The following is a 25357-nucleotide window of genomic DNA, read 5'->3' as shown; positions in this document are numbered from 1 at the left end:
TTTTTGTGAAAACTGTATAGTTCCGAGGTTTTATGCTGTATTTCTAAGATTAATTGCTTCACTCACACTTAATATGAGTGATTTGTAGAAACCATAATGGTGATAATTGTTAATGCTTAAAAATATTCTGATCATTTCAGTTCAAGGCTGATATAATCAGTTTTACAGATCAGAAAACTGAAGTTCAGGGAAATTAAGTGACTAGTCTAAGGCCTATCTATTGACACAATGGGACTTTTAAAAAGGCAGCCTATCTTAATAGATGACATTTATAGAGCACAACAAAGATCCGTCTAGTCAAGGCTATGGTTTTTCCAGTGGTCATGTATGGATGTGAGAGTTGGACTGTGAAGAAAGCTGAGCGCCGAAGAATTGATGCTTCTGCACTGTGGTGTTGGAGAAGACTCTTAAGAGTCCCTTGGACTGCAAGGAGATCCAACCAGTCCATTCTAAAGGAGATCAGTCCTGGGTGTTCTTCAGAAGGAATGATGCTAAAGCTGAAACTCCAGTACTTTGGCCACCTCATTCGAAGAGTTGACTCATTGGAAAAGACTCTGATGCTGGGAGGAATTGGAGGCAGGAAGAGAAGGGGACGACAGAGGATGAGATGGCTGGATGGCATCACCAGCTCGATGGACATGAGTTTCAGTGAACTCAGGAGTTGGTGATGGACAGGGAGGCCTGGTGTGCTGTGATTCATGGGGTCGCAAAGAGTCGGACATGACTGAGTGACTGAACTGAACTGAACTGAACTGAACTATATGTCAAGGCTTCACAAGTGGCTCAGCAGTAAAGAATATCCCTGCAATGCAGGAGACACAGGAGATATGGGTTTGATCCCTGGGTTGGGAAGATCCCCTAAAGGAAGAAATGACAGCCCACTCCAGTATTCTTGCTGGGAAAATCCCATGGACAGAGGAGCCTGGCAGGTTAGCTACAATCTGTAGGGTCACAAAGAGCTGGACACAACTGAGCATGCACATACATTGGTTTATATGTCAGGTACTCTTCCAAATATTTTGCAGTCATTGTGTCTTCACCATAATTTCTACTCCTTTATGGATGAAGAAATGACACAGTTAAACGTCCCCAAACTAGTGATGAGAAAGCTAAGATTCAAACACAGGAAGTTGGTGCTAGAGTTTATGGTCTCAACCACAAAGCTGAGTTGCATCTAAACCAAGTATTTCGATGGTGATTTAATGATTATAAATAATAGGTCAACATGATCAATATCTATTGGCGATTAACTACATTCTAGACACTAGGGACATAACAGAAGCAGAAGATATTAAGAAGAAGTGGCAAGAATACACAGAAGAACAGTGCAAAAAAGAACTTCATGACCAAGATAAATTACAATGATGTGATCACTCACCTAGAGCCAGACATCCTGGAATATGAAGTCAAGTGGGCTTTAGGAAGCATCACTATGAACAAAGCTAGTGGAGGTGATGGAATTCCAGTGGAGCTATTTCAAATCCTGAAAGATGATGCTGTGAAAGTGCTGCACTCAATATGCCAGCAATTTGGAAAACTCAGCAGTGGCCACAAGACTGGAAAAGGTCAGTTTTCATTCCAATCCCAAAGAAAGGCAATGCCAAAGAATGCTCAAACTACCACACAATTGTACTCATCTCACATGCTAGTAAAGTAATGGTCAAAATTCTCCAAGCCAGGCTTCAGCAATATGTGAACTGTGAACTTCCAGATGTTCAAGCTGGTTTTAGAAAAGGCAGAGGAACCAGAGATCAAATTGCCAATATCTGCTGGATCATCAAAAAAGCAAGAGAATTCCAGAAAAACATCTATCTGCTTTATTGACTATGCCAAAGCCTTTGACTGTGTGGATCACAATAAACTGTGGAAAATTCTGAAAGAGACGGAAATACCAGACCACCTGACCTACCTCTTGAGAAACCTGTATGCAGGTCAGGAAGCAACAGTTAGAACTGGACATGGAATGACAGACTGGATCCAAATAGGAAAAGGCAGTATATTGTCACCCTGCTTATTTAATGTATATGCAGAGTATATCATGAGAAACGCTGGGCTGGAAGAAGCACAAGCTGGAATCAAGATTGCCAGGAGGAATATCAATAATCTCAGATATGCAGATGACACCACCCTTATGGCAGAAAGTGAAGAGAAACTAAAGAGCCTCTTGATGAATATGAAAGAGGAGAGTGAAACAGTTGGCTTAAAGCTCAACATTCAGAAAACTAAGATCATGGCATCTGGTTCTATCACTTCATGGCAAATAGATGGGGAAACAGTGAAAACAGTGGCTGACTTTATTTTTCTGGGCTCTAAAATCACTGCAGATGGTGATTGCAGCCATGAAATTAAAAGACACATACTGCTTAGAAGGAAAGTTATGACCAACCTAGAAAGCATACTAAAAAGCAGAGACATTACTTTGCCAACAAAGGTCCATCTAGTCAAGGCTATGGTTTTTCCAGTAGTCATGCATGGATGTGAGAGTTGGACTATAAAGAAAGCTGAGTGTCAAAGAATTGATTCTTTTGAACTGTGGTGTTGGAGAAGACTCTTGAGGGTCCCTTGGACTGCAAGGAGATCCAACCAATCCTTCCTAAAGGAGATCAGTCTTTGGTGTTCATTGGAAGGACTGATGTTGAAGCTGAAACTCCAATACTTTGGCCACCTGATGCGAAGAGCTGACTCATTTGAAAAGACCCTGATGCTGGGAAAGATTGAGGGCAGGAGGAGAAGGGGACGACAGAGGATGAGATGGCTGGATGGCATCACTGACTCGATGGACATGGGTTTGGGTGAACTCCAGAAGTTGGTAATGGACAGGGCGGCCTGGTGTGCTGTGATTCATGGGGTCACAAAGAGTCAGACACGACCGAATGACTGACTGAACTGAAGTGAAACATTATAAGCATTTTACATGTTATCTTCTTTAATTACTGAAATTAAACCTTCAAAGAAGGTATTTTCACCATTTTGAAAATGAAGAGTGAAAGTGTTAGTTGCTTAATCATATCTGACTCTTTGTCACCCCATTTACTGTAGTCCACCAAGCTCCTCTGTCCATGGACTTCTCCATGTTAGAAGACTGAAGTGGGCGAAAAAAAAAAAAAAAAGACTGGAATGGGTAGCCATTTCCTTCTCCAGGAAATCTTTCAGACCCAAGGATCAAGCCCATGTCTTCTGCATTGGCAGGCAGACTCTTTACTGTCTGAGCCACCAGGAAAACCCAAGTACAGACAGAGAAATTGAAGCTTGAATGTACCAGAAATAAGTTTAATAATAAGTTGCCTAAAGTTATAAAGCCAGTAAGGGAAAGAGCAAGGATTTCATTTTGGGATGAAGGCTGAGTTCAGAGCATATGTTCTCAGCTACCATGGTATGGGGACTTGGGACTTTTGAGCCTTGGAATGTACCTTTTTAAAATATACATTTGTATGTATATTCACTAATTAGCTGATGGATGATTGATTTGATAGAGAAGTGTGAGGAGAGGAATTCCAAAGGTCTAACTTTTCTATACACTTAACTTAGTGACAAGGTTGTCTCTATACTGAGCTAAGTAATAAGAAGATTCAAAACTACAGGCCAGATTGGTGCTTTCCAAATTCAAAGAAGAAAATCATTTATTCTAAAGCTATGCTTCCCTTTTTATACAATGTTTTCTTAGGCTGAGGAGACATTTAAGTACTTTATAGCACTAATAAACTACCAGTGAATTTCCTCCCCTTTACAGTTTTATGCTAGAGGCCCGCTTACCAAACAGCAACTCTCAAGCCATTTTAAGTAAATATATACAAAGAAATGGCCAGTGTTTCAAATTTTATTCTTCCAAATGTGTTTGTTTTCACATTCTATTTACACATAAAGCTTAGAAGACACCACATGCTCAGTGTCTCTAAGAGAATATTTTTATAGCACATGGATCACAAAAGAGGCACATTGAAAGTGGGCTTCTTTCCAGTGCACAATATTTTGGTGATTATAATGATGTGCAATAAAGGATTAACTCAGAGGACTTAGGGTGCTCAAACCCTTCCAATTCCAAAGAAAGGACTAACTAGTCTTTGACTGACTTCTGGGAGATTACGTCTTTAAAATATTCTGCCTAGTCAGAGTGTCTTTGCATCAGTGGGGTCATGGGTAATGCAAATAGTTTATGCTAACAGTGTGACTCATGGTGATTGCCTATTTTTGTTCACTTGGTGCTCTGGACCTTGTCATATCAGTTTGACCTCTGGAGTGACTGGAGACTAACTGAGGCCAGATGGGTAGGTGCTCTGTGCCTATGTGACTGATGCCCCATAAATTCCTGGATGCTGAGCCTCAGATGAGCTTCCCTGGTTGGCAACAGTTCATATATTTTGTCACACATCTTTGCTGAGAGAATGAAACACTGTCAATGCAGACTTGGTCTCTGTGACTTTTGTTGATTTTAATCTGTACCCTTTTGCTGTAACAAATTGTAACTATGAATATAACAGCTTTTCTGATTTCTGAGTCCTCCTAAATGAAAGTGAAAGTCACTCAATTGTGTCCAACTCTTTGTGACCCCATGGAATATATACAGTACATGGAATTTTCCAGGCCAGAATACTAGAGTGGGTTGCCTTTCCCTTCTCCAGGGGATCTTCCCAACCCAGGGACTGAACCCAGGTCTCCCACTTTGCTGGTAGATTCTTTACCATCTGAGTCACCAGGGAAGCTCTTGGGGACCCCAATAAAGTGGTCTTGGGGACCCCAACACAAACCAATGAGATGTTATGTCACTTTAGGGATGAGAGCCTGAGACAGCCTTACGGAGTCTCCACATTTTACTCCCTACCTGGTATGTTGCTGTTGTTGGAAAAACCTAGAGGAGATCAGCGAGCTGAAGGGAGACCCAGTCTTTGGAGAGCAAATATGTGAAATGCATGGATTTTCCATCTTCTCTCCAAATTTGGAAACATTCACATTACCCTGATATGGATAAACGAGTCGTTTCTCTCGGAAGGAAATGCTTTCAAATAGTGCCTCATCCCCCTCATTTCCTAGTTTCCTCTATTAAAATGTTAATATCTCACCCACACATAGAGCTAACAGCAATTTGCCTCTTAGTATGAATTAGCTGGTTTCCTTCTTTTCTGAGACACACCCCTTGAAACAAGGAGGATTCTGATAAGGGTGAGAAGGCTCGTGTTTTGGCTACAAGATCCCTGCAAGGGAACACAAGGTGGTGGGGTGGATGCTTCTGAGGGAGCCAAAGTGCTAGGAGAGTCGGTGAGCACTCAGGAAGTAGGGAAGAACAACTTGCAAGTGAGCTTGCATTTGGAAGAAGGTTGTGGAAGGTAGCAAAGATACTACCTTGTACTCATTATCTAGAAATTCAGTAATTAAGAGAGCAGCTTTAGAGTGAAATCTGGCACAGAAGTTGGCATACTGAGAATCTCAGTGAGTATTTGCCAGCTTTTGAGAAAGACAGGAATAGGGAAAAGATGACTTATGCAGAGTTGGAAAACAGAACTGGGTGATGCCATTGGTCATACGGCTCACACAGATCCCAGGAAACAGGCCATCTTGGACTAGACTTGCAAACAGAAGGTGTGTCTTTGTAGACAATTGGACCCTGACTTGAATAAGATAGAATCTCTCTTTCAGAAAGCCTTTTGTTCTTCTTTCATTGAATACAAATTGGCAAAACAGCAGGTACCATTACGTAAATTCAAGACTATGTCCTAAAGGCTTTGTGTACGTTACCTAATTGAATTTGTAAAGTATTATTATACAGAATGCAGATGAGCTAGGAGGTTCAGAGAGGCTACACAATTTAGGATATTTAGTTATTCAGGGACATAGGAAGGACTAAACTAGGTTTTCTTAATCTGGAAAGATCTTGCTTTTTCTACGGAATCCCACTGCCTGTTGTATCACAAGGGTAGATTCGAGGGCAGTAGACAGTCAGGGTGACACTCAAGTTGGAGACTCAAAGTTGTCTTCTCTATGGTTCATCATTACAGGAAAGAGTTACATGTGAGATAAGGGTACTGACTTAACTTCACATTGTGAGTGCATGTGAAGAACCGGTAAGGCACATGACAGATCAATGTATGGTTGTTTCCATGGCTGTATGCCATATTGAATCGCACAGAATTTTGGTTCACAATCAGAGAAGAATCCATCTGAGAATGGTCTGCTTCATTACCAAAGCCTATCCTCAAAACCCAATAGATTGAATTAGTCCAAGAGAGAAATTTAAACGTAGAGAAAAGAAATGAAGTACATTTTACAGAATCACTCTATTCAGTTAACTAACATTTCAGCTGATAAAACACTTTTTAAAAAAATCTCAAGGTGTTTTTAAATAATGAGTTTCACTATTTTTGTACTCTTGACTCAGTTTTAGAAAAGGCAGAGGAACCAGAGATCAAATTGCCAACATCCACTGGATCATCGAAAAAGCAAGAGAGTTCCAGAAAAACATCTATTTCTGCTTTATTGACTATGCCAAAGCCTTTGACTGTGTGGATCACAATAAACTGTGGAAAATTCTGAAAGAGATGGGAATACCAGACCACCTGACCTGCCTCTTGAGAAATCTGTATGCAGGTCAGGAAGCAACAGTTAGAACTGGACATGGAACAACAGACTGGTTCCAAATTGGAAAAGGAGTACATCAAGGCTGTATATTGTCACCCTGCTTATTTAACTTCTATGCAGAGTACATCATGAAAAATGCTGGACTGTAAGAAACACAAGCTGGAATCTAGATTGCCGGGAGAAATATCAATAACCTCAGATATGCAGATGACACCACCCTTATGGCAGAAAGTAAAGAGGAGCTAAAAAGCCTCTTGATGAAAGTGAAAGCGGAGAGTGAAAGAGTTGGCTTAAAGCTCAACATTCAGAAAACGAAGATCATGGCCTCTGGTCCCATCACTTCATGGGAAATAGATGGGGAAACAGTGGAAACAGTGTCAGACTTTATTTTTTGGGGCTCCAAAATCACTGCAGATGGTGACTGCAGCCATGAAATTAAAAGATGCTTACTCCTTGGAAGAAAAGTTATGACCAACCTAGATAGTATATTCAAAAGCAGAGACATTACTTTGCCGACTAAGGTCCGTCTAGTCAACGCTATGGTTTTTCCTGTGGTCATGTATAGATGTGAGAGTTGGACTGTGAAGAAGGCTGAGTGTTGAAGAATTGATGCTTTTGAACTGTGGTGTTGGAGAAGACTCTTGAGGGTCCCTTGGACTGCAAGGAGATCCAACCAGTCCATTCTGAAGGAGATCAACCCTGGGATTTCTTTGGAAAGAATGATGCTAAAGCCGAAGCTCCGGTACTTTGGCCACCTCATGCGAAGAGTTGACTCATTGGAAAAGACTCTGATGCTGGGAGAGATTGGGCCAGGAGGAGAAGGGGACAACCCAGGATGAGATGGCTGGATGGCATCACAGACTGGATGGACGTGAGTCTGAGTGAACTCCGGGAGATGATGATAGACAGGGAGGCCTGGCATGCTGCGATTCATGGGGTCATAAAGAGTCGGACACGACTGAGCGACTGAACTGAACTGAACTGAACTGAACTGACTCAGTTAACAGTTTTCTTAATTAACTCAATTTTGACCCTGTTTTTAATGTCAATATTTTTTATTATTAATATTATATTTCTTACGTCTGAAGTCAAAATTCTTGGACTTACATATTTTCACGTTTGAATGTGTTCTGACATAATAATATGCTTTGAAGATATTTTTAGTGTATAATGTTCTAAGAAATTCTTAATTGTTAAAACACTGAAAAGCAGATAAGTAGATGGAATGTCAAAATACATAGTTTTTTTAAAAATCCTATATTTTATGTTCATAAGGGCATCTGTGCATGTACATGGCACACACAAAGATAAAGGGCTACAGAGAGATTCACTTTGGAGAACAGTGAGGAAATGTCATGCAATTTTGGAGAAAGCAAGTCCATTAAAAGAGTATTACTTAATTATTGATAGTGGTTAGTGTATGTCTAATTTTTGAAATAATATTATTACTTTAGAATAATCTCTGTTTTTATTAATCATGCCCATTTCTCATTTATAGATGCTCTCTTTGGACTTTTGCAGTATTATCTCAGGGCTATGTGAATATTTTTCCTTTAATATCTTGAGTCTTAGTAGACCTCAGGTCATACGTAGTAGACCTCAATTATTAGTACATTAATTCTTTTATTAAATACATGTTTATTGAAGGCCTGTTTTGTGCCAGCCTTTTCCTAGTGTTGAGAATAGAGCAAAATATGAATAGACAAAATTTCCAGCTTCATGGAGTTTGTATTCTTGAAGGTGATGGCACCAAACCAACAAATCTGAATATGACATATTGGCATAAGGGCTACAAAGAAAAGTAAAACAGGTTAGGGGAGGGAGAATAAGAGGAAGAGAGGGTTCTAGACTAGGTAGCAGTTTCATAGAAGGTGTCTTCAGTGATGTAACCTTCGAGCAAACATGAATAGGGGAAAATTCCAAGCACTGGAAGCAGCAAATGCTGAGATGCAAGAATGAAGTAAGTCCAAAAGAGAAAAAAATATTTCATATTAGCCCAAAATGTGGAATCTAGAAAAATGGTAAAGATGAACCTATTTGCAAAGCAGAAACAGAGATACAGACATAGAGAACAAACATATGGATGCTAAGTGGGGAAGGGTACTGTGGGATAACTTGGGAGATTGAGACTGACGTATGTACCCTATTGATTATGTGTATAAACCATTACTAATGAGAACTTACTGTATAGCACAGGGAACTCTACTCATTGCTCTGTGGCAATCTAAACGGGAAGGAAATCCAGAAAAAGGGGAATGTATGTAGATGTATGCTGGACTCACTCACCTCACACGCTAGTGAAGCAATGAGCAAAACTCTCCAAGCCAGGCTTCAGCAGTACATGAACTGTGAACCTCCAGATGTTTAGGCTGGTTTTAGAAAAGGCAGAGGAACCAGAGATCAAATTGCCAACATCTGCTGGATTATCAAAAAAGCAAGAAAGTTCCAGAAAAACATCTATTTCTGCTTTATTGACTATGCCAAAGCCTTTGACTCTGTAGATCACAATATACTGTGGACAATTCTGAAACAGATGGGAATACCAAACCACCTGACCTGCCTCTTGAGAAACCTGTATCCAGGTCAGGAAGCAACAGTTAGAACTGGATGTGGAAAAACAGACTGGTTCCAAATAGGAAAAGGAGTACGTCAAGGCTGTAGATTGTCACCCTGCTTATTTAACTTCTATGCAGAGAACATCATGAAAATGCTGGGATGGATGAAGCACAAGCTGGAATCAAGATTGCCAGGAGGAATATCAATAACCTCAGATATGCTAATGACACCACCCTTATGGCAGAAAGCAAAGAACTAAAGAGCTTCTTGATGAAAGTGAAAGAGGAGAGTGAAAAAGTTGGCTTAAAACTCAACATTCAGAAAGCTAAGATCATGCATCCAGTCCCATCACTTCATGGCAAATAGATGGGGACACAGTGGAAACAGTGACAGACCTTATTTTCTGGGGCTCCAAAATCACTGCAGATGATAATTGCTGCCATGAAATTAAAAGAAGCTTGCTCCTTGGAAAAGTTATGACCAACTTAGATAGCATATTAAAAAGCAGAGACATTACTTTGCCAACAAAGGTCCATCTAGCCGAGGTTATGGTTTTTCCAGTGGTCATGAATGGGTATGAGAGTTGGACTATAAAGAAAGCTGAGCGCCGAAGAATTGATGCTTTTGAACTGCGGTGTTGGAGAAGACTCTTGAGAGTTCCTTGGACTGCAAGGAGATCCAACCAGTCCATCCTAAAGGAGATCAGTCCTGGGTGTTCATTGGAATGACTGATGTTGAGTCTAAAACTCCAATCCTTTGGCCACCTGATGTGAAGAGCTGACTCATTTGAAAAGACCCTGATGCTGGGAAAGATTGAAGGCGGGAGGAGAAGGGCACGACAGAGGATGAGATGATTGGATGGCATCACTGACTCAATGGACAAGGGTTTGGGTGGACTCTGGGAGTTGGTGATGGACAGGAGGCCTGGCGTGCTGCAGTCCATGGGGTCACAGAGAGTTGGACATGACTGAGTGGCTGAACTGACTGATGCCTGACTCACACCAAAAAAATAATACAACATTGTAAAGCAACTATACTCCAATAAAAATTTAGAAAAAAAATAATGAATGAAATATGGACCTGAAATATATAGACACAGTGGAATTGGAACTAAAGGAGTTTTTGTCTTTAAGGTAGAGAAGAAGGAGTTTGAGTTCAGAGGCTATTTGAGAACAAAGACTTGATAACACTGGGCCTGGTCTTGTGGACTTGGGGTGTGCTTTCTTGACCCAACCATCAGTCCATCAGATGCCCTTATTGTTGGTGTTGTTGTTCAGTTGCTAAGTCATGTCCGACTCTGCAACCCCATGGACTGCAGCATGCCAGGTTTCCCTGTCCTTCAGTATCTCATAGAGTTTGCTCAAGCTGATGTCCATCAAGTCGGTGATAGGCTATCCAATCATCTCATCCTCTTTCACCCCTTTCTTCTCTTGTCCTCCATCTTCCCCAGCATCAGTCTTTTCCAATGAGTCAGCTCTTTGCATCAGGTGGCCACAGTATTGGAGTTTCAGCTTCAGCATAAGTCTTTCCAGTGAATATTTAGAGTTGATTTCCCTTATTATTCTGGAGAAGGAAATGGCAACCCATTCCAGTACTCTTTCCTGGAAAATTCCATGGATGGAGGAGCCTGGTAGACTATAGTCCATGGGGTCGCAAAGAGTCGGACACGACTGAGCAACTTCACTTCCCTTATTATACTTGCCCTGTAAGCTTCCTGTGACTATTTCTCTACTCCCAAATTAGCTAAAAGGAAACAGTGAACTGCAAAATGGACTCTTTGGAAAAATACAGGTTAACATTATGCTTCACAGGATCAGTGGCAAGGCTCTATCTGCGTAACCGTGGGATCTGCCTTCTAGTGGCCAACTGAGAATTACCACTGTTTTTCACCAATAATGTCATAATCTAACATAGTTGCTCTACCCACTTTTATAGCAACCTGCTGAGCCACCTTCTGTTCTAATAAATCCCTATTTTCCTTTATAGTTTATAATAATAACAACAACAACAATGTTAATAACAGTGACTCCTCTGGTTGGATGAGAAGACTACAGTGAACTCTAGACAGTCTCTCATCCTTGGGGACATGGGGCTGCCATGCTTCCTGTCCACAGGACTGGTGAGCCTGACTGGGTGAGAATGGTATTGTTCTTTCTGCCTTATTCAATGCTTTGTCTCATCTCAGTCAATATGCACAAACTCTTCTGTCAGCTCAGTATAATTGAAGACAATGGACAATTTTTTTAAATAAATTAAGACATACTTGTGATGAATAATTAATGTCTGGCATGAATTCACATCTGTATTAAGGTAGGTCCAAGCTCTAACTCTTTCAGTGGTGCTCAAGGAACACAGGTAAAAATGACTCACAATCTCATGCTGTGATAGAGATCTTGTTTGAGAAGCAGGGGTAGAGGGTGGACAGAAGATTTTGAACCATACGTGGACACATTGGAACACAACTCCAGGAGGAAAGATATACCAGCAGCTTTTTTTTTTTAACTCTCTCTCTCTCCTTCCCTCCCTCCCTTTCTCTCTCTTTATCTTTCATTTCAAAAGTCTAGCATTCCCTTGGATATTTTCTACTTCCTATTCAAAGCAATGTTTCAAGTCATCCCAAGGCTCATTTGTACCAAAATGCTTTCCATCATTATCTCTCAGATCACTTTGTATATTTTAAGAGTTATTTCAGGTTTGAACAAAAGACAGGGACCTTAAACACAGAATCATCCAGAACCACTTAATTCATTCATTTCTTCTTCTTCTTTTTTTTCATTTGTACCTTGTTCAAAAAAGATAGAAAAAGAAGAGAAATCCCAAGTTTATTTATCTGTGAGATGATGCCTTTCAGTTATCGGTAAATTGCATCTTAAAAGCAAGAGAGTTTCTCCTGATGATGGGAACAGAGAATGAAATACTATGCCAATTTAAAATGCTATTACCTGCCCGCATTCCCAATATCTTTTCCCTTGGATGACACTGTTCTGACATAGAGATCTTTTTTTTTTTTATTTCCTGCAATTTTCTTCCATCACACAGGGAGCTTCATTAGAGAAATAAAGCTAGGGTAGGTGCATTTGACAACAAGAGACAAATGATGTTAGTGAGCAGCTCTCTGATGAGGCAGTTTGCAATTTATGTGTTCAGCAGAGTACCTCTCTCTCCGTTGGAGGCAGGCTTGGCATCTGCTTTGAGAGCGACATATGGCTGGTGTAAAGCACCGTCAGTGCCTGCAAAGGTGCGCCTTCCTGCACCCAGGACAAGAAGAGTGTGAACACTCCAACCATATGGAAATTTGGATTTTTCCACGTGCTCTTCTGCTTGCTGAGATGCAGCAGAAGCAAGGAGAGCAAACTGGTTCTGAAGAACCTTTACAGGCAGCTTGTTCCTCCTCTTTCCCTCCCTCCCTCCCAAGGCCACATTCCCAGGAGGTAACCTGTTTCCCACTTCCCCTTGCTTTGGTTTATGCCTTGCCACCATTTAGCTGACAGTGGTGACTGTCTCGCATTTACCTTTTTATGTGAGGCCATTACGGTCAGGAAGTTGAAAAGAACAGCTTTTGACAGTTGCCATGCACAAGCTTTCAAAATCCATAAAAATCCTTCCTCCTCCTCTCATACAAGTCTAGGCACAGGTTATAACACGTTTCTCTTGCAGGACAGAAAGCATGCTATGTGTGTTGTAAGTCGTTTCAGTAGTGTCCGACTCATTGTAACCCACAGGACTGTAGCCCGCCAGCCTCCTCTGTCCACAGAATTCTCCAGGCAAGAATACTGGAGTGGATAGCCATTCTCTTCTCCAGGGGATTTTCCTGACCCAGGGATTGAACCCGGGTCTCCTGTGTTGAAGGCAGATTCTTTACCATCTGTGCTACCAGGGGAGCCCATAGAAAGCATTTGAGAGTCTTAACCTAACCCCTGAGGAAGTCAAACATTATCTCAAATGATTTTATTTTAAAGCTACTTACAGTCATCATGCCATCCAAAAGGCCAGTCTCAGGCCTGGGTGGAGCCTGCAATCTTTCCATGGACCACTTCTCAATGATGGCGGAAACGTGGGGGTTGTCAATATTCAGTAGCCGAAACCCAGTCATGTTTACACCACTGTACCTATAGAGTTCCAGATCTAAAGCAAATAAGTCCTGCGCGGTGTTAAAAATGATAAAAGAAGAAAGAGTTAACATTTTCAGTGTTCTTGATGCAAAAGAGAGCTAACGCTTGCAGAAGCAACAAACAGATTAAAACAAGCATGGCAGCGATCATCACACTGGTTCTATAAAAGAACGGTTCCTGTTGTTCTTCATTTGCACGCTGCCTGACAAATTCTAAGGCAGTAATAATTTTCATTTTCATCCATTTGTTTTTGCAATACTGTTAGAGCTTGTATATGGAGAAGGAAATGGCAGCCCACTCCAGTGTTCTTGCCTGGAGAATCCCAGGGACGGGGGAGCCTGGTGGGCTGCCATCTATGGGGTCACACAGAGTCGGACATGACAGAAGCGACTTAGCAGCAGCAGAATTTTTATAAACCAAGAACAGGAATTAAGCTGCCAATAATGAGCATGCCCCTGGACACAGGATATGCCATTCTGGGAAGCTAGAGCATTTTGTTCCTAAGGATATAGTCCTTTGGGGAGTTGAAAGGGGCCTCTGTGTCCATTCGGTACACTGCTTTTGTTTTCTAGATGAGGAAACCGAGGTTCTCGGTGGTGATGTGGCTGACCTGAGAATGATCCACTTGTAGTGGCAGTACCTCCTGTCTCCCTCATAACTTTCTTCCCCACGCTGCAAAGGAGGTAAAGTTTGGATCTTGCATATACATTTGACAGGAAGATCACTCTCAGCAAAAAAAAAAAAAAAAAAAAAAATTTCCTGGCTCACTGAAACTAACCCATGTCTCGTATAATGAGAGCATGAAAATTGCTCACTAGACACAAGCTTAGAATAAGAAACAAATGGTTCTTTTCAGAGAATAAACTAGAGCCTGTGGTTGTATGGATATGAATATCTTAACAGTAGGACTTGTTCTTTTAGATAATGTTTCAGGGGAAAAAACTTGAACACATCCTAGTATTTTCCATTATATATAAGGGCTGAATTTAAACCAAAAGTTTTGTTTGTTTGCATTTAAAATAGACTTAAGTGATCATTTCAATTTTTTTCCTATAAACAAAGGTTAGACTCTAAAGCATGTCATTAAAATATCTCACATTTTGGAATGAACCAAAATTTCAAAATAGTATTTAATGGTTAATAAAAGAAAAAAAAAAACTTCCGTAAAAATTTTCTACCAGTGTGACTGCTTTATTGAAAGTACAAGACAGCACATTATCTGCGATGATAGTTGTTAACTAAAGAGGAAAACCTCAGGAACATTTCATGATTTATATGTGTGGAAAATGCATACACATTTATTCTTTTGAATAATTCTTTTCTATATCACTACTTCCAAGATAACTTTACATTAGACTGTGGAATCTTAAGAACGCAGTTCTGAACTCCTGGCTCACGTGAGAAAAAAAATGCACTGCCTTTTAAATTGTTATGTCTACTTCCCTTGCACTAAGTAACGAATTTTCTTTTGTCTTTAAGTTTCATTAATACTCATGAACAAAACTGGTAAGACAACAAAAGCAAAGCATGGCAGAATGCAGATAAAACCAAAGGAAACTGCTTAAAGAAGCAAATTTAAAGAATAAGATCCAAGGCAGAATGATTCCTTAAGCACACTCAATGAATACAAGGAAAGTTAACTCAAGTTACAGGGGGTCAGAGAGAAACTTCCAGGATGCATATTGATTCCCTTATTAATTAAACAGTACAGAAATACAATACACTAATGTGAATACGCTAAATACGTGCACAGTTCATTTGGTCTCCAAATTGTTTCTGTGCAAGATAGAATATGGAGAGTTCGAGGGCCAATTTTCAACATCCCCTTGTTAGTGGAGGATGAGGCAGTAAGTAAGAGTATAAAGGCAACTGATCTGTCCTTCCATTGAAGACTAGCCTTCTTAGGTTTCATTGTTTATATTTTTCTCAAATTTCAATGAAACTAACTCTTAAAGGCATATACACCTGGGAAAGATGGAAAGTTCAGAGGCAGATGGCCATCTCACCTTGAGTAAGACATACGTGTTCATGGTGATGGGGATGGGCAATATTTGTGAGCAGAGTAAGACACTTCCTAGTTCTCAAGGTCTCCCTTGACTCTTCTGACAGAGGATCCCATCAGGATGTCAACGAGGAGGTGAAGACCACGGAAACTTGAGTTCAGGAACTTCTGCCCTGTGTCCTACTCTCTGACTCCGAGCTCAGGAGCAGTGATAATTTTAACAGCTACCCCATAGCATTTGTCTTGTGATGTCCTCTGCAGTCCTTCCTGCTCTCAGAGATACTCAACTGAAGAATGGAGTTTCCTGCTTCCAGAAGAGGTGCCTGAGACCTGTCTGGTCTTGCTTCAAAGGCTGTACTTTCTCTGATGCACCAGCCTACTTGACCAGATTCCTTTGGGAAAACCATACTCTTATTGAATCTCACAAATCTGGGTAGATTTTAGCTGACACACTTTTACAGGTTAGAAATGGAGGTTGATCATGTGTCTTCTCATGTAAGAGAATGGAGTGTGTGTTGGGAGTGATGTATTGTGTGTGCGGCTGAGAGCTAACACATCATTCTGATGTGTTAAATGCTTAAATCATTCTTCCTCGACCTGATAATCTCTCAAAAGTTAAGGTTGTATAGCTTCTTTTGAATGTCTTAGGCTTAGAGCCATGGTTTTTCTTATGATTAAAAATGTTCAATGTGGAAAGCCTCTACCAAATTCCTTATCTTGATAGTTTTCCAAATACCTGACAGGTGACCCCTGGCTAAATCAGCTGTCCACTGGACACAGGTGGAGAAATCACATCAGATAGCATGCCAAGATACACTTTAGTGTGTCCTTTAAGATATGTAGCAAATATGATTCTTCTTTATTAATAGTTTGTACTTTGGCAGTTTCTATTTAATGGAAGCTTTATTTTAATTCCTTTCTGGATGCACATGCATTGATGCTAGTTAAGAAAAGAAAGAAGGGAGGGAGGGAAGAAGGGAAGAAAGAAGGGAAGAAATCTAGCATTTCTAGATTTAGAGGGTTCTTAGGGATCAGAATTCCTAAGGAGAGGAGCCTGGTAGGAGGTCGTCTATGGGGTCTCACAGAGTTGGACACGACTGAAGTGACTTAGCAGTAGCAGCAGTAGGAAAATAAAACAAACCTCCATGACAATATCCTGCCTTTGACACCAGGGCTGACTTTAAAATAACCAAAGATTTTTTGATAGTGTGAAATACATTTCCACCCGATATGCTTACCAGGGTTGTGAAAAAGTAATGATAGTATTCAGTCATCATGCCCATGAACAGGATCTGCCAAATAGAAATAAGGGAAAAGAATCAGAAACAGAATTATAAGAAGAAATAGATGATTAGTAGGCTGACTGCAGTAGCCTGGAGACGTAGACTAGGAAGGAGCTTTGGAAATTCAGAGACTCAATAGATAGAAACAAATGATTAATGTGGAGACAAACCAATGATTAATGTGGAGATAGGACCCAGGCCACTGACCTCCATCCTGCGTGCTTTCGTCACATTATGCTTGACCTTCATGGGAGAAATTGGTCGGCTGATCAAATTTAAAAATAGTTCATGCTCTACATATTTTATATCTGGAGTCGTCCATAATGGCACAGAGTCTTGCCTTTTCTACTGCTTGGGTTTCTGAGTAATTGCATGCTGAGATATATATTTTATTGATCTCCTTAGCTTTAGTACTTATCATAATGCCTCAGAGTAAAACTCATTAAATGTTGAATTGGCGATACTGATATGTAGATATATTTAAATGAAGATCTATACATATGCATGTCTCTGAAACCCTCCTCTCTACTCTTTCCCATCTTATCCCACAGAACGAGTAGGGCAAAAGAGAGTTGTTTATAAACAGAAAGATGGAACTATTTTTGTACTTCTTTTCACTGCCTCTTAAGTCTGATTCTGTTACCTAACTGGGATCCTGGCAGTTCCAGCATTCTGTGTGTATGGTTTTTATTTGGTGGGGAGGAGCAAAAAAGAGGTAAACAGAAAGGACCAAGGTTCTAAATAGAGGTAATTTTTTAGACTGTGGTCTTTCGCTTGGATTCCTGGAAATGGTGTCCATTGAGAAGAAACAATTCCACGTGCTTTGGAGGTAAGATTGTCATTAATCTTTTAAATCAAGAGGATCACTTTCTTAAGTTTCCCTGGTGGCTCAGTGGTAGAGAATCTGCCTGCCAACCCAGGAGATGAAGGTTTGATCCCTGAGTTGGGAAGATCCCCTGGAGAAGGAAATGGCAACCTACTTCAGTATTCTCGCCTGGGAAATCATATGGACAGAGGAGCCGGGCAGGCTACCATCCATGGGATCACAAGAGAGTCCAATAGGACTTAGAGACTAAATGACCATAGCATCATCTTCCTGGGGGCCGGTCACTGCAGGACTGGGTGCTGTCTTTTTGGTATCTGCGTAGAAATGAATGGAGAAGACTCAGAAATCAAACTTTCAAGACAGTTATCCCCATAACTCATAAATGCTGGATTCAAATGAGGATCCGCTCTGGAAGTTTTAAAATCAGATATTCTTAGACTCCATCCCGGAGACCTCTTGAATTAGAATTTCTGAGAGTAGAGTTTCTGTATTTCACAGCAATGTTTGGGAATCACTGCTCTGTGGAAAACTTGTCCATTTGCATTATGGAACAATGGCTTTTATAACTTCAGTTTATGAAGAGGTGGATTGAAAAGATCTTCAGAAAAGCAATACAAGTTATCAGAGGTTTTGGAAGGTGTCTAACATATGCAGCCTAGAATGATTTTACACCAAAGGGGAGGGAGCATTTGGAGACGGCGCATACATAACATACAGGAGCACAGATCTGACACTTCCTGTGCTTTCACTGCTAACACAGAAACAAGAGGAATATTTAGTGAAATTGTAATGTCATGAAGGTAAGACAAATGACAGGAAACTCTCCCTATGAATCATAAGCCCACAGTATGCAAGTCACTCCTATGGTGATAACAAGACCAGGTGCACAAAAGGATTTTTAAAAGGGTAGAATTGCTTTAGGGCCATCAATAACATTTAAAAGCATGCATGGAGAGGTCTTGTTAGCTGACCTCTTATATCATTGGAGAATAAAGAGCTAACCTGCTGGGGTCACTCAGAATTCAATTTTTCATTTTGGTCGTTAGTGTAATTGCAGCTGAGATTATCTCTTGAAAGGGAACTGGCAAGTTTTATGTCAAGATACAGACCTGGACACTGAGGTTTAAAATATTATTTCTGGAACTGAAAAAAACACCAAGGTACCTGAATTTTCAGTCTTTTATATGGGTGGATTTTTCTTTTTAAACTTTATTATGGAGGCATTTGATCACCAGTTGAGAGTGCAGATTTTTTTTCTTAAAGCAAATATAATTCCTGGAGGCAAATACTTATCTAAAATGTCTCTTATTTAATGTTAGAAAAGACTTATGCAGATGCAATGAATAAACAGCTAATGAACCTGCTTTTGTTGGTCCTGACCTTGGGTCTTCCACATACACTTTTTATTTTATATTCCACAAAAATCCCCATTCTTGACCTTCCTACCTAGAGCCTAGGTCAGTGCTTCTTAGAATGACAATTAAGAAGCAAGTATAGTTAGTCATGGATCACTGAGCTGTCAACTTCGTGGACTCTCCAAGACACGGGTGAACAAGAAACTTTTAGATTGAAATAAAACTAATATCAACTCATTGGAAAAGACCCTGATGCTGGGAATGATTGAAAGCAAAAGTAGAAGAGGGTGGCAGAGGATTAGATGGTTATATAGCATCACTGACTCAGTAGATACACATTTAGGTAAACTCCAGGAGATAGAGAAGGATAGGGAAACCTGGTGTGCTGTAGTCCATGAGGCTGCAGAGTTAGACATGACTTAGTGACTTAACAACAACAACAAAAAGTCAGTTTCACCAAAGGTGATGTTTTTTTAAACAATTGTGCTTATAATGATTTGTAGACTGATTAGGACTGGCTGGTCTGTTGTCTAATAGTTGTATACATTGCATTTTATAGCATTCATATAACGATTTTCTTTCTGTGTCAACATTGGTATTTCAACTAAAAGTCATTAAGGGATTATGAAAATGTCACATCAAGATAAATGCCAGTTTTTTAAATAAAGAGTGTAATCATAATACGGCATTTTTTAAATGGCTCTTTGCAAAACTGACTTTTTCCTAACAAACAATACTTTAAATTTTGCTACTGTGCTTTGCTGAATTGACCAGGAGGTGCTGACCTAGGCAGTGTATACTTTATCAAGACAGTATTGCCAGGGACTGTTTTTGGCTCTACTGAAATTATTTTTAATGGTGCAAAGTACATTGCATCACACACACTAATAAGTGATAAACATGGCTGTCAATACTATTTATATTGATGCCACATTCCCCTTAATTACTTCCACCAATATTTTAATAATGGTTGTTTCCTAACAGAATTATTTTTACTAAATAACTCCCTGAGATCATATTATTGATGTAGATTTGTAGATGGTAAAAATCTAGCTCTTTCAATACCATTGTATATCTATAGTAGGGATTTATCGAGTACCTATTTTTTTTTATCGAGTACCTTATCTATTTTGCAAGACCCATAGTGTAGACTTCATTAGAGCCACTGCCAATTTTCCAAATTGAAAGGCACATGATAGGATTATATTTTGGGGGTCCTTGAGCTTGGGTGTGGTCATGTGCTGGGTTTGGTCAAGGAAGAGAGAAAGCAACTGATATATGTCACCCTCCTCATCCTTACAGAGATCTCATTCACCCTGACTAACATGTTAGGTGACTAACATGATTATTGTGCCAGGCAAACTAAGGTTTTATTTTATTTTTTCCTGAATAAATACAATTTTCTGTTTCACGAATACTGCAGAATATGTCATGAGTGTGTTTCGATTATTAGGGACTTCAGGGTCAAAATTGTGGGTCCTCCATTAGCAACTCATCAGGAAAATGGATATATATTCTATGTGCTAATGTCATTCAGATTTATGGTTTTCTTATCTAATTTTCCCCTTGATGCCAACTCCTCTCCTTTCTTAAAAAATATTTATGACTTTGTTTCAAATTATTTTTCTAGGCTTGCTTTGATTCTTTGTATAATAAAGATATAACATAAATAATCATGGTTGAGAGAAGGTTAATAATTTTCTTTTTCCGTAAAGAAAGATGAACTATTTCAATCTGATGTAACTGGGCTGAATAACAAAAAAGGCTTCCAACAAAATACCATTCATCATTAATCATACTCTATGTCCATACAGAATCAATTATAAGAACTCAAAGGTTCTCATAGGTGGTGACAGTTCATGCTATGTGTCAACTTGATTGGGCCAAGGGGTGCCCAGATTAAACATTATTTCTGATGTATCTTTGAGGGTGTTTCCAGATAAATAAGCTTTTGAGAAAGCAGATGATCCTCCCCAGTATGGCAGGCATCATCGAATCCCCTGAGAGCTTGATTAGAACAAAAAGGCAGAGGAAGAAGGAATTTACCTCTTTTCCTTCCTGCCTGACTGCTTGAGCTGGGACACTGGCTTTCTCCAGGCCTAGGGCTGAGATTTTCACCACTGAACTCTCCTGGTTTTCAGGCCTACAGTTTCAGACTGTAATTACCCCACAGCTTTCCTGGGTCTCTAGCTTGTAGACGGTAGATTGTGAGCCTTCTCTGTCTCTATGGCTCACCTGGTAAAGAATCCACCTGCAATGCAGGAGACCTAGGCCCAATCAAGGAGACCTAGGTTCGATCTCTGGGTTGGGAAGATCCCCCAGAGAAAGGAAAGGCTGCCCACTCCAGTATCCTGGCCTGGACTCTATAAACTGTGGGGTTGTTTAGGGAAGGCACACTGACTGAAACCGCCCACCCTGGCCAGACACCATAGTGGCCATTTCATGAGTTGTTTTACGACAGGAGGTCCCTGTAAGGAACACAGAACTAATAAGCCACCACCAACCAGAAGAGTTCAGGAAAGGTCAAAAGGAGACAGCACATGTCCGACCACCTCCCAGAATCCTTCTCTCTGGCATCCATCTTGGCTGAGCAAGGCGTGCACCACCAGGAAGGGCTCTGAGTCAGAATAATTGACTAAAGACAACCTGGAAACTAATTCCATCACCATAAAACCGGAGACTGCGAGCCATGTGGCAGAGCTGTTCTCCTGGGCTCCCTTACCCTACTGCTCTCCACCAGGGTGCCCTCTCCCAGTAAAATCTCTTGCTTTGTCAGCACGTGTCTCCTCAGACAGTTCATTTCTGAGTGTTAGACAAGAGCCCAGTTTTGGGTTCCGGAATGGGTCCCCTTTCCTGCAACAGGGTCACAAGAGTCAGACAGGACTGAGTGACTTTCATTTCATTTCACTTCCGTCTCCATAGTTACATGAACCAATTCCTCATAATTAATCTCTTCATGTACATTTCCTATTGGTTCTGTTTCCCTGGAGAACCCTGGCTAATACAGAGAACAATAGAAAACTACTAAAAATCCTACATAGTCTGCATACTTATGACGTTCCATTCTATCTAGATAACAGTCCATATACCAGTGAGGCGAAGGGTGACTGACACCTAAATGAAGGCTTTCTCTCTATCAGGCTACTATAGATATGCCACAAGACTATTCTATTGCTTCAGTGGTTAGAAAATAATTATAGTTTCCTTTTTTTTTTGTAGTTAAAATGAATTATTAAGAGGCAGAACAAAACTCATTGCCAGTTGACTCTTGAAAGAACAGTCTAATGACCCCTCTGTTATTAAGATACTTTGAAATATCAGTTCAGTTCAGTTCAGTTGTTCACTCGTGTCTGACTCTTTGCAACCCCATGGACTGCAACACGCCAGGCCTCCCTGTCCATCACCGACTCCCGGAGTCCACCCAAACTCATGTCCATTGAGTCGGTGATGCCATCCAACCATCTCATCCTCTGTCATCCCCTTCTCCTCCTGCCTTCAATCTTTCCCAGCATCAGGGTCTTTTCCAATGAGTCAGTTCTTTATATCAGGTGGCCAAAGGATTGAAACCAAAGGAGTTTCAGCTTTAACATCAGTCCTTCCAATGAATATTCAGGACTGATCTCCTTTAGGCTGGACTGGTTGGATCTCCTTGCAGTCCAAGGGATTCTCAAGAGTCTTCTCCAACACCACAGTTCAAAAGCGTCAATTCTTTGGCATTCAGCTTTCTTTATAGTCCAACTCTCACATCCATACATGACTACTGGAAAAAGCATAGCTTTGACTAGATGGACCTTTATTGGCAAAGTAATGTGTCTGCTTTTGAATATGCTATCTAGGTTGGTCATAACTTTTCTTAATAGTTCTTGTCCAATAACTGATGGCACCACCTTGGCCCAGCTGCTCTCTAGAGTTTTTACAATAGAACCTCATGGTTTTGTTCACAATAACACTGACTCTTCTTGATCTAGCTCTATTGTTCTTAGAAAAGACTACCTCTTGGATTTAGATCAGTAAATGTTATCACATACAGCCTGAGCATCACAAAGGCCATATTTTAGTTTGTCTTGACAGCCCTCATTCAAGTCTAGGTGAAGATAGTTTGGGGGTCTAATTCCTGTGATTGGTGAGAGAGTTGGTCTATAAGACACTTAGAAAGTCTCTGGGTAAAAGTCTTTTCATAATGTGTTCTGTTATCTTAAGATGCCTACGTTATATTTAAATTGAATTATTTTCCAGGAGGCAATGCAGAAATATGAAGACAGAAACTCACAAACTCTCAGCATCCATTGCTAAAAGCAATTCATATGTCACAAATAATTGGCATAATGCTGCTACCATACTAGCAGAACCTTAAAATGGAACCTGAAGTATTCCTAAGCAATTTTGAGGGATTCTTGTAATATTTATAAGGGTTTTTATTACTGTACCTTTTCGCTGAAAAATATATGTCTTTGAAGTTTATATTGACTAATCTGAACTGTATTGCTCCTTTTATAACCTTCTCAATATCAGGATACATTCTAAACCATCAGACATGGTTCTAGTCAATAATTTCAAATGAACAGCTTCCAAATATGTGACATGTGATGTGGCTAAAATAATTGTTTTACCAAGATAGAAATAAGTTATTTCAGCATAGGAATAATCTTCAGGAAACAGTTGAATAATATCAAGCCTCAGAGAAGCAATTTTGAGAAGACTTGATCTCTAGGGTGTAACTCTTTCTCACCTGCCAACAGTAGTACTTCTGGCTGTAATTACACTATCCTCTGAGCAGAATGCATCTTGGACAACACAATTTTTAACACTGGTCATCAGTAGAACAAGCTAGGTATAAGTAGGGCTTTAGATCAGTTTTTATTGATACAAAAAGGAAAAGACACTCATATTAATGCTTCCCTGGTGGCTCAGATGGTAAAGAATCTGCCTGCAGTGCAAGAGGCCCAAGTTTGATCCCTGAATTGGGAATATTGCCTGGATAAGGAAATGGCAACCCACTCTAGTATTCTTGCCTGGTAAATCCCATGGACAGAGGAACCTGGTGGTCCATGGGGTTGCAAAGAGTCAGACATGACTGAGAGACTAACATTCATACAACACTAAGTCACTATGACACATCCACAAAGGGAACAGCGGAATGTAAGAAAAATAGTACTGGATCCCTGAAAACCCTGATATACAGAAAACCACCCATCTCCTTAAAGAGTAGGCTGGATAACGGCCCTTTAAACATGACCACATCCTAATTTCCAGAATCGGTCAATATGTTACTTTACGTGACGATGTGATTAAAGATCTTAATTTATGGGAGATACTCCTGGTTAGGGCTTCCCTTGTGGCTCTGATGGAAAGAATCTGCCTGAAATGCGGGAGATCAGGGTTCAATTCCGTCATCTGAAGCTCCAATACTTTGGCCACTTGATGCGAAGAGCTAACTCATTGGAAAAGACCCTGATGCTGGGAAAGATTGAAGGCAGGAGGAGAAGGGGATGACAGAGGATAAGATGGCTGGATGGCATCACTGACTGGACATGAGTTTGAGCAAACACTGGGAGATACAGAAGGACAGGAAAGCCTGGCACTTTGCAGTCCATGGGGTTGCAAAGAGAAGGACAACACTTGGCAACTAAACAACAATGACAACTCTGGTTTATTCAGATGGGCCCAGGGTAGTCACAGGGATTCTTATAAGATGGACGCTGATGTTCAGAAGGCAGAGAAGTGACAGGAAGATGGAAACAGAGGGAACACAAGACAATGTGATGTGGGACCACAAGCCAAGGAATGAAGACAACGTCTACTGGGGTCATACAGAGTCGGACGCGACTGAAGTGACTTAGCAGCAGCAGCAGCAGCAGAACTGGAAAAGGCAAGGAATGATTTTTTCCAAATCCTTCAGAAGGGATATAGCCCTGTCAACACCTAGATTTTAGACATCTGACATCCAGAACTGTCGGAGAATAAATTTACATTGTTTTAAGCCACTCCATTTGTGATCATTGGTTGTTAGGACAGCAACAGGAAGCCAACACACCTCATTTCTTCATCTTTATGGCCTATGAGATTGCACAATTTTGGTGTATTGATATCAAGAGCATGTATTAAAAGGAAAAAAATGACTTGTTTGAAGTTGAAAACTTTCTAAATTTCTCTGTGCGTCTCTGCTCACATTCATATACTAACCACACACGTACACAGATACAAGGTACCCACAGAGAGACTCTAGGATTCCCTTCCATTGGGAAATCATGCCGTGCAATCTATAAATCCAGGCCACTTTCCCCCTGCCTCCAAGTGAAAACCAAAAAAGTCAAAGCTGTTCCACCAAGTGTTGGTGAATGGAATACCTGTACTATTCGGGAGTGTCTTTCAGTCTTAAGTACTATATAAGCTTCTCTTTCCACAGGTATGATCAGAAGAAGAAAGGAAGCTGATACTAATAGATATTAACAAGTGAATTGGAGACCATGGGGTTTAGTTTAGCTTCAGAAGGCAATCCTACTAGAAGAGCCACATGGCATCATCCATGTGCAGAAAGAAAAGATTATGCACTTTAAGGGGTATGTGCTGCTTACAACAGGAGCAGGGAAAAAAAAAAAGATTCCCCTTGCCAAAATGAAACAGGCAACCGGGCAAACAGGAGAGAGCAAAGC

The 25357-nt window shown here is 40.5% G+C and overlaps 1 protein-coding gene across 1 annotated transcript in view; it reads right to left on the bottom strand.

Moving 5' to 3' along the window:
- GRIK1 (glutamate ionotropic receptor kainate type subunit 1) overlaps nucleotides 1-25357 on the bottom strand; it is a 450348-nt gene that overhangs the window by 96225 nt on the left and 328766 nt on the right. Inside the window, exons 5-6 of the mRNA XM_069577980.1 lie at nucleotides 16479-16532; nucleotides 13094-13267 (exon numbers count right to left, since the gene is read on the bottom strand). Of these exons, the coding sequence (XP_069434081.1) occupies nucleotides 13094-13267; nucleotides 16479-16532 (228 nt within the window). The remainder of the gene's footprint in view (nucleotides 1-13093; nucleotides 13268-16478; nucleotides 16533-25357) is intronic.

The sequence above is a fragment of the Ovis canadensis genome, chromosome 1, assembly GCF_042477335.2.
Source record: "Ovis canadensis isolate MfBH-ARS-UI-01 breed Bighorn chromosome 1, ARS-UI_OviCan_v2, whole genome shotgun sequence".
NCBI classification, from domain to species: domain Eukaryota; kingdom Metazoa; phylum Chordata; class Mammalia; order Artiodactyla; family Bovidae; genus Ovis; species Ovis canadensis.
Note: the sequence above shows the minus strand (reverse complement) of the source record. Positions and strands in the feature narration are given on the sequence as shown.